A 14,100-nucleotide genomic window follows, 5' to 3' on the forward strand; every position below is an offset into this window, starting at 1 on the left:
CTGAGAGCCTCACTAAGTAGCTGAGGCTGGCGTCGAACCTGTGCGATCCTTCTGTCTCAGCCTCCCAAAGGCAGGGATTACAAGCGTGTGCCACCACTCCTGGCTTCCCTAGCCCTATTTTTTTTTTTTTTTTTTTTTTGGTGGAAAAAAAAATAGGGCTGGGGGGGTGCAGCTTGGAGGTAGAATTCCCCTGGGTTCTACCCCCAGTACTGGAAAAAGAGAGAGAGAGAGATTGCAAACCGGGTGTGGTGGTACAAGCTTGTAACCCAAGTTTTTAGGAGGCTGAGACAGGAGGATCCCAGGTTTTAAGCCAGCCCTCACAATTTAGCTAGGCCCTCCACAATTTACTGAGACCCTGTTTTCAAATAAGAAATAAAATTGGGGCTGGGCATGATAGCATACACTTGTAATCCAGAATTCGGGAGGCTGAGACCGGAGGATCGCGGTTCGTGGACAGCCTCAGCTACTTTGTGAGGCCCTTCGCAACTCAATGAGACCCGGTTTCGAAATAAAGAATAAAAAATTGGGCAGGGGGTGTAGCTTGGAAATCAAATGCCTCTGGGTTCCACCCCCAGACCTGCAAAAAAAAAAAGAAATAGGGCTTGGGGTTTAACTCAGAGGTAGAATGCCTCTAGGTTCAATCACCAGTGCCACAAAAAAAAAAAAAAAAAAAAAAAACATTACAAAGGGCACTGGGACTGTCAGACAAGGTTTGATGGCACCCGCCAGTAATCACAGTACTTAGGAAGCCAAGGCAGGAGGATTGCAATTTCAAGGCCAACCTTAGCAATTTAAAGATATTCTCAGCAACCTAGTGAGACCCTGTTGCAAAACAAAAAATAAAAAGAGCTAGGGTTGTGGCTTGGAGGTAGCATGCCTTTGGGTCAATCCCTAGTACACAAAGGGGGTGGGGATTATCGGGGAAGGTACTGAAATTGACTAAATTTTGTGCATGTACAAATATGTCACAATGAATCCCACTATTATGTATGATTATAATGCACCATTTACAGTAATTAAATATAGCTGAGCGTGGTTGTGCACACTTGTAATCCCAGCTTTTAGGAGCTTGTGATAGGAGGATTCGGGTTTGCAGACAGCCTCAGCTACTTAGGCCTTTGCAACTCAGTGAGACCCTGTTTCAAAATAAGGAATAAAAAATGGGGCTCAGGGTGTAACTTGGAGGTAGTATGCCCCTGGGTTCAATCCCCAATACCGCAAAAATAAAATAAAATAATTAATTATAAAAAAGTAGAAAAAGCCGGGCGTGGTGGCGCACGTTTGTAATCTCCGCGCTTGGAAGGCAGAGACAAGAGGATTGCGCAGGTTCGAAGCCAGCCACGCGCGCTGGCTTAGGAGACCCTGTTTCCAAATAAAAATGTAAAAATAGGTCTGGGAGTGTAGCCCGGAGGTAGAAGGGCTTCCAGGAACCCCAGGACCACCAAAAAATAAAATAAAAAAGAAAAAAGTAGAAAAGAAAAATGGGACTGTCAGATCTAGATCCATGTTTATATTCAGCCTTTTACTAGCTCCTTAGGCTAGATAGGGTTCTTAACCATTCCCATCTGTGTAAGTCAAGAAAAACAGATGATTTTTTTTTTTAGTGCTTACTTTGTATTAGGGATAGTTTTCAGCTTTTACAAGTATTAGTAAATTTTCATAACAAATCTATAAAGTAGCCATTATTATTACTATTTTTTGTACCAGGGATTGTAACCAGGGCCCCCTGGCCCTAGAAAAGCACTATACCACTGACCTACATCCCCAGACCTCCTTATTTTAAAGGTGAGTGAACTGTACCATAGTAATGTGTGTTTTTGCGGGGGGGGGGGGGGTTGCGGGTCTGGAGATGGAACCCAGGGGCATTCAACCTCTGAGCTATACCCCCTGCCCTATTTTTTATTCTTTATTTTAAAACCAGGTCTCCCGAATGCTGGGATTACAAGCATGTGCTACCAAGCCTGGCTCCATAGTAATGTTATTAAGTAACTTATCCACAGGTAGTAAGTGGTGGAGCCAGGATTCCACCCCAGATTGTTTAACACCGTACTCTTTATTTTATTTATTTATTTTTTTGTGGTACTGGAGATGGATCCCAGGGGTTTTCTACCTCCAGGCTATACTTCCAGACCTATTTTTATATTTTATTTAGAAACAGGGTCTCACTAAGTTGCTGAGAGTCTCACTAAGTAGCTGAGGCTGGCTTTGGACCTGCGCGATCCTCCTGTCTCAGCCTCCCAAGTAATAGGATTACAAGGGTGTGCCTCCATGCCTGGCAATACCATACTCTTTAATGAAACTTAACAGACTCATCGTCTCTCAGTACCAAGTTGATGAGATTGTTGTAAACTTTAGAGTTAATGCATATAAAATGGTAGTTATAGTGCCGGGCTCAAAGCTAAACTGTATTTGTTGCTGCTATCATTATTTTAAGCTTTAAATGATTTTTATTCTTTTGTGGTACTAGGATTAAACCCAGGGGCAAACCTCTGAGCTACAAATACCCCAGCCTTACTTTAGTTGTTACTTTGAAACAGATTTGCACTAAGTGGCAGAAGACCCTGCTACAGTTGCTGAGGTTGGTGGTGAACCTGTGATCCTTCTGTTTCAATCTCACAACTACTGGGATTGCAAACATATGCCACCATGCCTACTCCTATTTTATTTTATTTTTTATTTATTATTATTAATTTTTTTTGGTGGTACTGGGGTTCCAGGAAACCCTTCTACCTCCAGGCTACACTCTCAGACCTATTTTTATATTTTTTATTTGGAAACAGGGTCTCTTAAGCCAGCACGGCTGGCTGGAACCTTCACAGTCCTCCTGTCTCCGCCTCCCAAGCGCGGGAATTTACAAATATGTGCCACCATGCCTGGCGCCTATTTTTTTATTTTGTAACAGGATCTCACTAATTTGCTGAAATCAGTGAAATTTGCAAAATTGCAGAAGCTGGCCTCAAACTTGCAATCCTTTTGTCTCAACCTACCAGGTATTGGGATTACAAGCATGTGTCTCCATTCCTGGCAGGAGTTACTCTTTTTTTTTTTTTTTTTTTTTTTTGTGGGTCTGGGGATGGAACCCAGGGGCATTCAACCTCTGAGCTACACCCCCTGCCCTATTTTTTATTCTTTATTTTGAAACCGGGTCTCACTGAGTTGCAAAGGGCCTAAGTAGCTGAGGCTGTCTGCGAACCACGACCCTCCGATCTCAGCCTCCCGAATGCTGGAGGAATAGTTTAGAAGTAGAATGAACTTAGACTTAATCATTGGTACCAGGGATAAATTAATATATACACTAGGAAAGGTGGCATATGCCTCTAATCATGGTACTGGGAAGGCTGAGACAGGAGGATCGCAGGTTCGAGATCAGCCTCAGCAACTTAGCAAGACTCTCAGCAACCTAGCAACCTACTGAGACCCTTTTCAAAAAAAAAAAGCCTGGCGTGGTGGAGCTCCCTTGTAATTCCCACTTGGGAGGCGGGGACGAGAGGATCAGCAGGTTCGAAGCCAGCCGCGCTGGCTTAAGAGACCCTGTTTCCAAATAAAAATATAAAATAGGTCTGGGAGTGTAGCCCAGAGGTAGAAGGGTTTCCGGGAACCCCAGTACCACCAAAAATAAATAAATAAATAAATAAATAAATAAATAAATAAATAAGCTGGATGTGGTGGTGCATGCTTGTAATCCCAGTACTGCAAAAAATAAAAAGGGTTGGGGTATAGATCAGAGTTGGAATGCCCCTGGGTTTCAATCTCCAGGGTCAATAAATAAAATTTAATTTTTTTTGTGTGTGATACTGGGGATTGAACTGAGGATCATTCCACCTTCCACCTCTAAGCAAAAATTAATGTCTAGCCAGGCAGTGGTGATGCATTTCTATAATTACAGTACTTGGGAGGCTGAGATGGGAGGATCCCAGGTTTGTGGCTAGCCTCAGCCAAATTGTGAGCCCTTCCGCAACTTAGTTTGACCAAGTTTCAAAATAAATAATAAAAGAGTGCTAGGAGTGTAGCTCAGGTAGAATGCCCCTGGGTTCAATCCCCAGTACTGAAAAGAAAAAAAAAAGTAATAATAAATTAAAAACCAGGCGTGAGGTCAGGCATGGTGGCACATTGTAATCCTAGCATTTGGGAGACAGACAGGAGGAACGCATTTCGCTGACAGCCTCAGCTACTTAGGTCCTTTGCAACTCAGACCATGTTTCAACAATAAAAAAGACTAAAAAATAGGGCTGAGGGTGTAGCTCAGAGGAACAATGCCCCTGGGTTCCATTCCCAAATACAAAAAGAAGAAGAAAAAAAAAAGCCAGGTGTGGTGGCGCACACTTGTAGTCCCAGAATTAGGGAGGCTGAGACAGGAGGATTGTGGTCAGTGGACAGCCTCAGCTCCTTAGTGAGACCCTGTTTTAAAATTAAGAATAAAGAGGCTGGGATGTAGCTAAGTGGCAAAGCACCTGCTTTGGAGGTGTGGTACTCTGGGTTTGGTCCCCAGTTCCAAAAAAGACAAAAAAAGAACCCCTTTAAAAATAAATTAAGAATAAAGCCAGGCATAGTGGCACACACTTGTAATCCCAGCATTTGGGAGGCTGAGACCAGAGGATCACCAAATTGCAGAGGGCCTAAGTAGCTGGGGCTGGCCTGGAACCTGCAATCCTCCTGTCTCAGGTTTGCAAGTAGTACTGGGATTACCATGCACAGCTTTTTTTTTTTTTTGGTGGTACTGGGGTTCCTGGAAACCCTTCTACCTCCGGGCTACACTCCCAGACCTATTTTTTTTATATTTATTTGGAAAGAGGGTCTCTTTTTTTTTTTTTTTGGTGGTACTAGGGGTGAAACCCAGAGGCTTTCTACCTCCGGGCTATACTCCCAGACCTATTTTATATTTTATTTGGAAACAGGGTCTCACTAAGTAGCCGAGGCTAGCTTCGAACCTGCGCGATCCTCCTGTCTCAGCCTCCCAAGAGCAGGGATTACAAGCGTGTGCCACCAGACCTGGCACCATGCACAGCTTTTTTTTCAATGAGATCCTGTTTCAAATTAAAGAATAAAAAAATAGAGCTGGGGGTGTAGCTTGGAGGTAGAATGCCCCTGGGTTGCATCCCCAGTACCGCCAAAAAAAAAAAAAAAATTAAATAAATAAATAAGCCAGGCGTGGTGGTGCACACTTGTAATCCCAGCATTTGGGAGACTGCTTCAGGAGGATGTGTTTTGCAGACAGCCTCAGCTACTTAGTGAGGCCTTCTGCAACTTAGTGAGACCTTGTTTCAAATAAAGAATGAAAAAATAGGGCTAGGGTGTAGGTTGGAGATAGAATGCCCCTAATATACATTAATCATAACTACTTGGAATCTTCCTAACAAGGCTGTGTATGTGCATGTGTTTACATACAACATTGAACTATGCTTCCAGTCCTTTTTTAATTTTATTTATTTTGAAATAGGTTCTTGCTAAGTTACTCTGTACTGGCCTTGAAACTGTTATCCTCCTGTCTCAGCCTCCCAAGTACTGGGAGGTGTGTGCTGCTGCATCCAACTCTGAACAAGACTTCTAATAGAGGCCAGTATGCTTCACTTCATCCAGAAGCTTTCTCAAGCATCTTCAAAGGTTGGTTTATTTAGCAAATATTCAACACTATTTGCCAATAACGCTGTACCAGTAAAAGATCTTTATTCTCATCTATCCAGGTGAGGTGGCAAGAACTGGGTAAATATAAATCAGTAAAATATTTAATGTGTCAAGTGATTAAGTGCTGTGAAGGACTATAAGGCATGGTAGGGAAAAAAGGAGTACCAAGAATAGATGTAGCCAGGTGTGGTAGTGAATGCTTGTAATCCCAGCATTTGGGAGGCTAAAACAAGAGGATCATGGTTTGTGGTCAGCCTCAGCTACTTAGGCCTTCTACAACTTAGTGAAATGCTGTTTTGAAATAAGGAATAAAAAATAGGGCTGAGGGTATACTTGGAGGTGGAATGCCCCTGGGTTCAATACCAACACCACACACACAAAATAAAAGCCAGGCATGGTGGTACACACTTGAAATCCCAGCATTCAGGATGCTGAGACTCGAGGATTACAGTTCATGGACAGCCTCAGCTACTTAGTGAGACCCTTTGCAATGTAGTGAGACCCTGTTTCAAAATAAAGAAAAAAAAGGGCAGGGGGTATAGCTCAGAGGTCAAATGCCCATGGGTTCCATCCCCCAGCCCCGCAAAAAATAAATAAATAAAATAAAATATAGGGTAGGTATGTAGCTCGAAGGTTGAATGCCCCTGGGTTCTATCCCCAGCCCCGCAAAAAAAAAAAAAAAAAAAGAAAGAAAAGGGTGGAAGTATAGCTTAGATGTAGAAGGCCACTGGGATCAATCCTCAGCACAATAATAAACAAACTAAAAAATAGGGCTGTGGGTGTAGCTGGGAGGTTGAATGCCCCTGGGTTCCATCCCCAGTACTGCAAAAAAAAAACCAAAAAAAAAAAAAAAAAAAGAGAATAAATGCAGATTAGTGAGGCACTCTGCAACTTAGTGACACCTTGTTTCAAAATAAAAAAAATTTGAGGATATAACTCAGAGGTAGAATGCCTCTGGGTTCAATTCCCACTGCATTTGGGAGGCTAAAACCAGAGGACTGTGGTTTGCAGACAGCCTCAGCTACTTAGTGAGGCCCTCTGTAACTTAGTCAGAACCTGCTTCAAAAAGTAAAGAATAGCCGGGTGTGGTGGTGCACGCTTGTAATCCCCGCGCTTGGGAGGCAGAGACAGGAGGATCGCGCAGGTTTGAAGCCAGCCACACGCCCTGGCTTAGGAGACCCTGTTTCCAAATATAAAAAAATGTAAAAATAGGTCTGGGAGTGTAGCCCGGAGTTAGAAGGGCTTCCAGGAACCCCAGTACCACCAAAAAAAAAAAAAAGTAAAGAATAGCCAAGCATGGTGGTGCATGCTTGTGATCCCAGTATTCGGGAGGCTGATACTGGAGGATCATGGTTCGTGGACAGCCTCAGCTACTTAGTGAGGCCCTCTACAACTCAGTGAGACCTGATTTCAAAATAAAAAATAAAAAATAGGGCAGGGGGTATAGCTTGGAGGTCGAATGCCCCTGGGTTTCATTCCCAGACCCACAAAAAATAAACAAATAAATAAATAAATAAATATAAAAAATAAAAAAAGAAGGAAAGAATAACGCCAGGCATGGTGGCACACCCTTGTAATCTCCACACTTGGGAGACGGAGACAGGAGGATTGCACAGGTTCGAAGCCAGCCTTGCTGGGTTAAGAGACCCTGTTTCCAAATAAAAAAATAAAAATAGGTCTGGGACTGTACCGCGGAGGTAGAACGATTTCCAGGAACCCCAGTACCACCACCACCACCAAAAAAAAAAAAAAAAAGAATAAAAAATAGGGCAGGGGTTGTAGCTTGGAGGTCGAATGACCCTAGGTTCCACCCCCAGTACCACAAAAAGAAAAAAGAATAAAAAGGGAAGAATAGATCCAGAACCAGGTGTGGTGGCACATACCTAAAATTAGTGAGACCCTGTTTCCAAATAAAAAAACCAAACAGGGCTGAGGTATACCTCAGAGGTAGAACGCCTCTGGGTTCAGTCCTTAGTCAAATACCCCCTACCCCAAAGGAAAAAAAAAAAAGGGTTGTATATAAATAGGAGGGATAAACTAGGCAGGCGTGGTGGCACAGGCTTGTAATTCCAGCATTTGGGAGGCTGAGACAGGAGGATCACAGTTCGCAGATAGTCTTAGCTACTTAGTGAGGTCCTGTTTCCAAATTTAAAAAGTATAAAATAGGTCTGGGAGTATAGCCCAGAGGTAGAAAAGCCCCTGGGTTCCACCCCTAGTATCACCAAAAAATAAAAAGACAGCCAGGTGTGGTGGCACAGGTTTGTAATCCTAGCTTTTGGGAGGCTGAGATAGGAGGATCATGGTTCAATGACAGCCTCAGCTACTTAGTGAGGCACTTTGCAACTTAGTGTGACCCTGTTTCAAAATAAAGAATAAGAAAAATAGGGCAGAGCTGGGGATGGTGGCACATTCTTGCAATCCCAGCATTCAGGAGATTTCAGGAGGCTGAAACCGGAGGATTGCAGTTCACAGACAGCCTCAGCTACTTAGTGAGGTCCTCTGCAACTCAGTGAGACCCAATTTCAAAATAAAGAATAAAAAATAGGGCAGGGGGTATAGCTCGGAGGTTGAATGCCCCTAGGTTCCATCCCCAGACCCGCAAAAAAATAAAAATAAAAATAGGGCAGAGGGTGTAACTCGGAGGTTGTATGCCCCTGGTTCTATCCCCAGACTTGTGCGTGCACGCACACACACACACACACACACACACACACACACACACACAAATAAATAAATAAATAAATAGACTAAAGAATAGGGCTGGAAGTATAGCTCGGACGTAGAATGCCCCTGGGTTCCATCCATAGCACCGCAAAGAAAGAGAGGAAGAGAGACAGACAGACAGAGAGAAAGAATAAAAAATAGGGCTGGCGGTATAGCTTGGAGGTTGAATGGCCCTGGCAGTACCTTAAAAAAAAAAAAAAAAGAGTGGATAGAGGAGTCAGAAATGAGGGAACAAACCATGGAGGTAGCTGAGAGAAGAGCATTCCAAATGGAGACAAAAGTAAAAAAATACCCAAGATGGGAACATTCTTAGCATGTTTGTGGACTCACCAAGATTTTTAAATAACTTAAACTTTTTATTTCATCCAACGCTTAATAATTAGTTATTCTGCTAGTTGAAGTATAGCATCTGCTTATATAAAGTACAGAATGAGAAGGAAAAGTTATTACTTGGCCATGTAGATAAAAATTTTGTGTATGTGTGTGTGTGTGGCACAGGGGATTGAACCCAGGGACATTCTACCTCTGAGCTATACCTCCTGCCCTATTTTATTTTATTTTATTTATTTTGCAGTACTGGGGATGGAACCCAGGGGCATTCTACCTCTTAGCTACACCTTCAGTCCTATTTTTATTCTTTATTTTGAAACAGGGTCTCACTGAGTTACAAAGGGCCTCACTAAGTAACTACGGCTGTCCTTGAACCCGCAGCTAGAGACTTTTTTTTTTTAAGACAAAAATTATGAGCTAGATGTGGTGGCCCACACTTATAATCCCAGTACTTGGGAGGCTGAGACAGGAGGATTTCAAATTCAAGACCAGCCTCAGCCACTTAGGGAGATCCTGTTTCCAAACAAAAATAAAAGGTTTGAGGGTAGCCGGGCATGGTGGCGCACACTTGTAATTCCCGCACTTGGGAGGCTGAGACAGGAGGATCACACAGGTTCGAAGCCAGCCTCAGCTACTTAGTGAGGCTCTCAGTAACTTAGTGAGACCCTGTTTCCAAATAAAGTATAAAATAGGTCTGGGAGTATAGCCTGGAGGTAGAAAGCCTCTGGGTTCCACCCCAGTGCCACCAAAAAAAAAAAAAAAAGGTTTGAGGGTATAGCTCACAGATAGAATACCTCTGGGCTTAATGCCCAGTACCACAAACACAAAAAAAGAAAAAACATGGTTCTAGATCTCAAGTTTACTAAGAAAAAGACAAGGTAACACAATTTTTTTTTGGTGCACTATAGTCTCGTATCATAACATGGATCATGTTGACAATGGCATATATTCACACAGTACTGTGTGTGTGTGTGTGTATACACTTGATTATATGTCCCCCCTTTTCCTTTTTCCTCCCTAGTGTCCAGGTTAACAATGTTATATTCACATATATGCACATACTCGAATGTAGCTTTGCTAAGGTTTGCTGGCTTTGCTGAGGTTTCCCCTCCATTATCTAGAGTCCCTCTGGTATCCTTATACTCTAGCTTGAGCATATTAGAGAAAACTTATGTCCCTTTTCTTTCTGTGCTTGGCTAATCTCACTTAACATAATGTTCTTCAGGTCTTTCCATCTTGCGAATGACATGATTTTGTTCTTTATTGCTGAGTAGAATTCCATTGTGTGTATTTTTCGTAATTTTGCAAAACATTCATCTGTTGATGGAGACCTGAGTTGATTCCATATTTTGGCTATTGTGAATTGTGCTGCTATGAACATGGGTATGCATATGTTAAGGTAACACACAATTTTAATTCACTGTGAGAAGAATTAGGATGGAAGTTTGCATAGGCTACTTACCGTAAGAGCCTTAATCAGACTGAAGAGGGGGTCAAGAAAACTTCAAAGCCAGGTATGGTGGCGCATGCTTGTAATCCCAGCATTTGGGAGGCTGAGACAGAAGAATCACGGTTCACAGAGAGCCTCAGCTACTATTTAGTGAGGCCCTTTGCAACTCAATGAGACCCTGTTTCAAAATAAAGAATAAAAATAGGGCTGGTGGTGCAGCTCTCAGGTAGAATGCCCCTGGGTTCCATCCCCGGTACCGCCAAAAAAAAAAAAAAAGCAAGCTTCAAGCTGAGTTTTGAAAGATAACATAAGTTCACTATGAAAAAGAGTGGTAGGAACTAGAATTCTAGGTAGAAACGTGTAAAGGCACGGACCTATAGAAAATATGCAGTATTCATAAATTTACATTAGAAGGTAGATTATGCCGGGCATGGTAGCACACTCTTGTAATCCCAGTACTTGGGAGGTGGAGATGGGAGGATAAAAATAAATAAAAAATAGGGCTGAGGGTGTAGCTCAGAAGTAGAATGCACCACGCCTAGTGCTGCAAAAAAAAAAAAAAAAAAAGATTATCTTTGCTCTACATAAAGTAGCTTTTCCACAATAAATCAGAACTGCTTCTTTTGAAACATAAATAAAAGAGGCAGTTTAGAAAGACAAATACTAAAGACTCGAACCAGGCATGGCAGTGCACACCTGTAATCTCAGTGCTTTGAAGGCTGACACAGGAGTATCACAAGTTGGAGGATAGCCTTAGCAAGTAGTGAGACTCCCATCAACCTAGTGAGATCCTGTTTCAAAATAAAAATAAATAGGAGCCAGGCGTGGTGGCGCATGCTTGTAATCCCCGCGCTTAGGAGGCTAAGACAGGAGGATCACACAGGTTTGAAGCCAGCCTCAGCTACTTAGTGAGGCTCTCACAACTTAATGAGACCCTGTTGCCAAATAAAATATAAAAATAGGTCTGGGAGCATAGCCCGGAGGTAGAAAGCCTCTGGGTTCCACCTCCAGAACCACAAAAATAAAATATAATAGGGCTGGGGATGTAGCTTGGAGGTAAAATGTCCCTGGGTTCAATCCTGAGTACCACATACACACAAAAATAATCAAGTACTAAAGACTGGTCTTTCTGTGTGTGTGGTACTGGGGATGAACCAAGGGACATTCTACCTCCAAGGTATAGCCCCATTCCTATTTTATTTTTATTTCAAAGTGGTCTTGCTAGGTTAATGAGAGTCTAGGTACTTACTGGAGGCTATCCTCAAACCTGCAATCCTGTCTCAGCTTCTCAAATACTGAGATCATAAGTGTGTGTCACAATGCCTGGAATTACTAGCTTTTTATTTTTTCTTTTTATTTATTATTTTCTTTTGCAATATTGGGGGTAGAACCTAGGGGCATTCAGCCTCTGAGCTTCACCCCTAGCCCTATTTTTTTAATCCCTTATTTTGAAACAGGGTCTCACTGAGTTGCGAAGGCCCTCACTAAGTAGTAGCTAAGGCTGTCCGTGAACTGCGCTCCTTATCTCAGCCTCCCAAATGCTGGGATTACAAGCATGCGCCACCACACCCGGCTTTTACCAGCTTCTCATTCAGATATTTCTCCATGGGATAAGATTATTAGTAGGTCAAAACATATCACTGGTTGTATTCATAAATTTCTTTTGTGTGTTGTATGTAATTTTTGTGTTTTTTCAAATTTTTTTTTCTTTCTTTTTTCAGTACTGGAGGCTAAAGCCAGGGCATCTTTTTTTTTTTTCCTTTCCAGTACTGGGGATTGACTCTGGGACATTCTACCTTCAAGCTACATTCCCAACTCTTAATTTATTTTTTGAGATATATTCTCACTAGGTAGCTGAGAGTCTCCTTAAATTGTTAGGTTGGCCTCCAGTCTCAGTTCCTTCTGTCACAGCCTCCCAAGTACAGGGATTATAGGCATGTGCTGTCATGTCCAGCTTTTAAAATTTATTATTTATTTTCATTTATTTGTTTGTTTGTGGCACTGAGTATTCATCGCAGGGATTTCTACCTCTGAGCTATATTCCCAGCCCTTTTTTTAATCCCTTATTTTGAAACAGGGTCTCACTAAGTTGCTGAGAGTCTTGCTTTATTGCTGAGGCTGACCTCTAACCTGCAGTCGTCCTATCTCTACCACCTAAATACTGGATTGACAGGAGTGCGTCACCATACTTGGATAGTGTATACCTATTTAGTAACCACAATCCCATTACTGTAGTCAATTCAACTTATCTCTAAAGTTTGATGTATTAACAGAAAGTGGTTTTGTTGGTGGTGGTGGTCATTTTTTGTTTCATATTGGAATTAACTAAATCTCTTTTCTTTATAGATGCTGACATTTCCTTTAACAATGAGATTGGGAACCAGCAGGAGGATAGATACATCTTTTCTCAAGACATCTCTCCAACAGAACTTCCTAAGGCCTTGGTTTTTCCCATCAGTTCCAGTATGTATGAGCAAGACACAGTGGTATCATACATCTCCATGCAGCTTTAAGAAAAAGCAGAAAGAAGTACTTTCATCCAGGCCACCAATGACCATCACTTTCCTGCCTGACAGCCCCAAACCAGCGTTATATATAACTTTTGCAGGACTAATCCCCTTCATTGCTCCACCATTGATCATGGTTATGACAAAGAGTTACATCCCTGTGTTAGCTTTTACTCAGATGGCTTATGGATCCAGTGTTCTGTCTTTCTTTGGTGGGGTCAGATGGGGTTTCACTCTGCCAGAAGGTAGTCCAGCCAAACCAGACTACCTTAATTTAGCTAATAGTATAGCTCCTATTATGTTTTCATGGTTTGCCTTCCTTATTTCTGAAAATCTCAATGAAGCAATAGTCTCAGTAATCATAGGTTTGGGGATAGCATTACACAGTGAAGTTTTTCTCTTGCCACATTATCCCAGTTGGTTCAAAGCCTTGAGAATAGTAGTCACTATAGTGGCCTTTTTATCATTTATAGTTACATTAATAATTCAAGATTTTTATCCGGAAAAAGGACCCAAGAGACCTGACATGAAAGACCTAAGTGATCTGGTCAAGTAGAATAAATACAAAACTACATTGTTGATAATATTAGCATGTTGGTTATAAGTCTTATAAAGATGGCATTTGTGTTCACCTTTTTCTGCTTCTTCTGTTTGGCTCTTTTTTCCCCACCAATGGTAATTTCTTTATAGGTTGTGTGTTATGTTTCATTTCAAAGAGTTGTTATTTCATAGTAATTACATGAACAAGAGCTTGAGGCCGGGTGGCACACACTTGTAATCCCAGCATTTGGGAGGTTGAGACAGTAGGATCGAAGTTTGCAGACAGCCTCAGCTACTACTTAGTGAGGCCCTCTGCAACACAGTGAGACCCTGTTTCTTCTTCTTCTTCTTCTTTTTTTTTTTGTGATACTGGGGTTCCTGGAAGCCCTTCTACCTCCAGGCTATACTCCCAGACCTATTTTTTTTTAAATAGAGTCTCTTAAGCCAGTGGCTTGAGACCCTGTTTCAAAATAAAGAATAAAAAATAGGGTTGAGGGTATAGCTTGGAGGTAGAATGCCCCTGGGTTCCATCCCCAGTACCTCAATAGATAAATAAATAAATAAATTTGAAAACTCCTGGCAAATCCTTGTTGTATTAGCTTAGTTTATGTTCAGTCTTTTTATGAATCATGTAGTCATCCACTTAAACATTTCTGTGTTTTAGTTATGTTGGAATATATAAAGTAAAAGAGCAAAGAATCCTCTTTGTTATATCTTCATAATTATTAAAAAGAAAACATGTATTGTCCCACTTTATTTCATGATGGCCCGAAAGTAAAAGGTGTTTCTAGTGTGGTTTTCTTTTTTCTTTCTTTTTTTTTTTTTTTGGTGGTACTAGGGTTGGAACCCAGAGGCTTTCTACCTCCAGGCTATACTCCCAGACCTTTTTTTTAAAAAATATATATTTTATTTGGAAACAGGGTCTTG

At 41.8% G+C, this 14,100-nt stretch overlaps 1 protein-coding gene across 1 annotated transcript; it reads left to right on the forward strand.

Annotated features, from left to right (window-relative positions):
• Window positions 1-5,559: 5,559 nt before the first annotated feature.
• Window positions 5,560-13,189, forward strand: TMEM69 (transmembrane protein 69; the record flags this gene model as incomplete). Its single annotated transcript, XM_080691404.1, has 2 exons — window positions 5,560-5,601; window positions 12,473-13,189. The coding sequence occupies 2 exons, from the start codon at window positions 5,560-5,562 to the stop codon at window positions 13,187-13,189; spliced, it is 759 nt and encodes a 252-aa protein (XP_080547530.1).
• Window positions 13,190-14,100: the final 911 nt, after the last annotated feature.

This window comes from Muscardinus avellanarius (genome assembly GCF_963383645.1).
Source record: "Muscardinus avellanarius genome assembly, chromosome: 3".
Taxonomy (NCBI): domain Eukaryota; kingdom Metazoa; phylum Chordata; class Mammalia; order Rodentia; family Gliridae; genus Muscardinus; species Muscardinus avellanarius.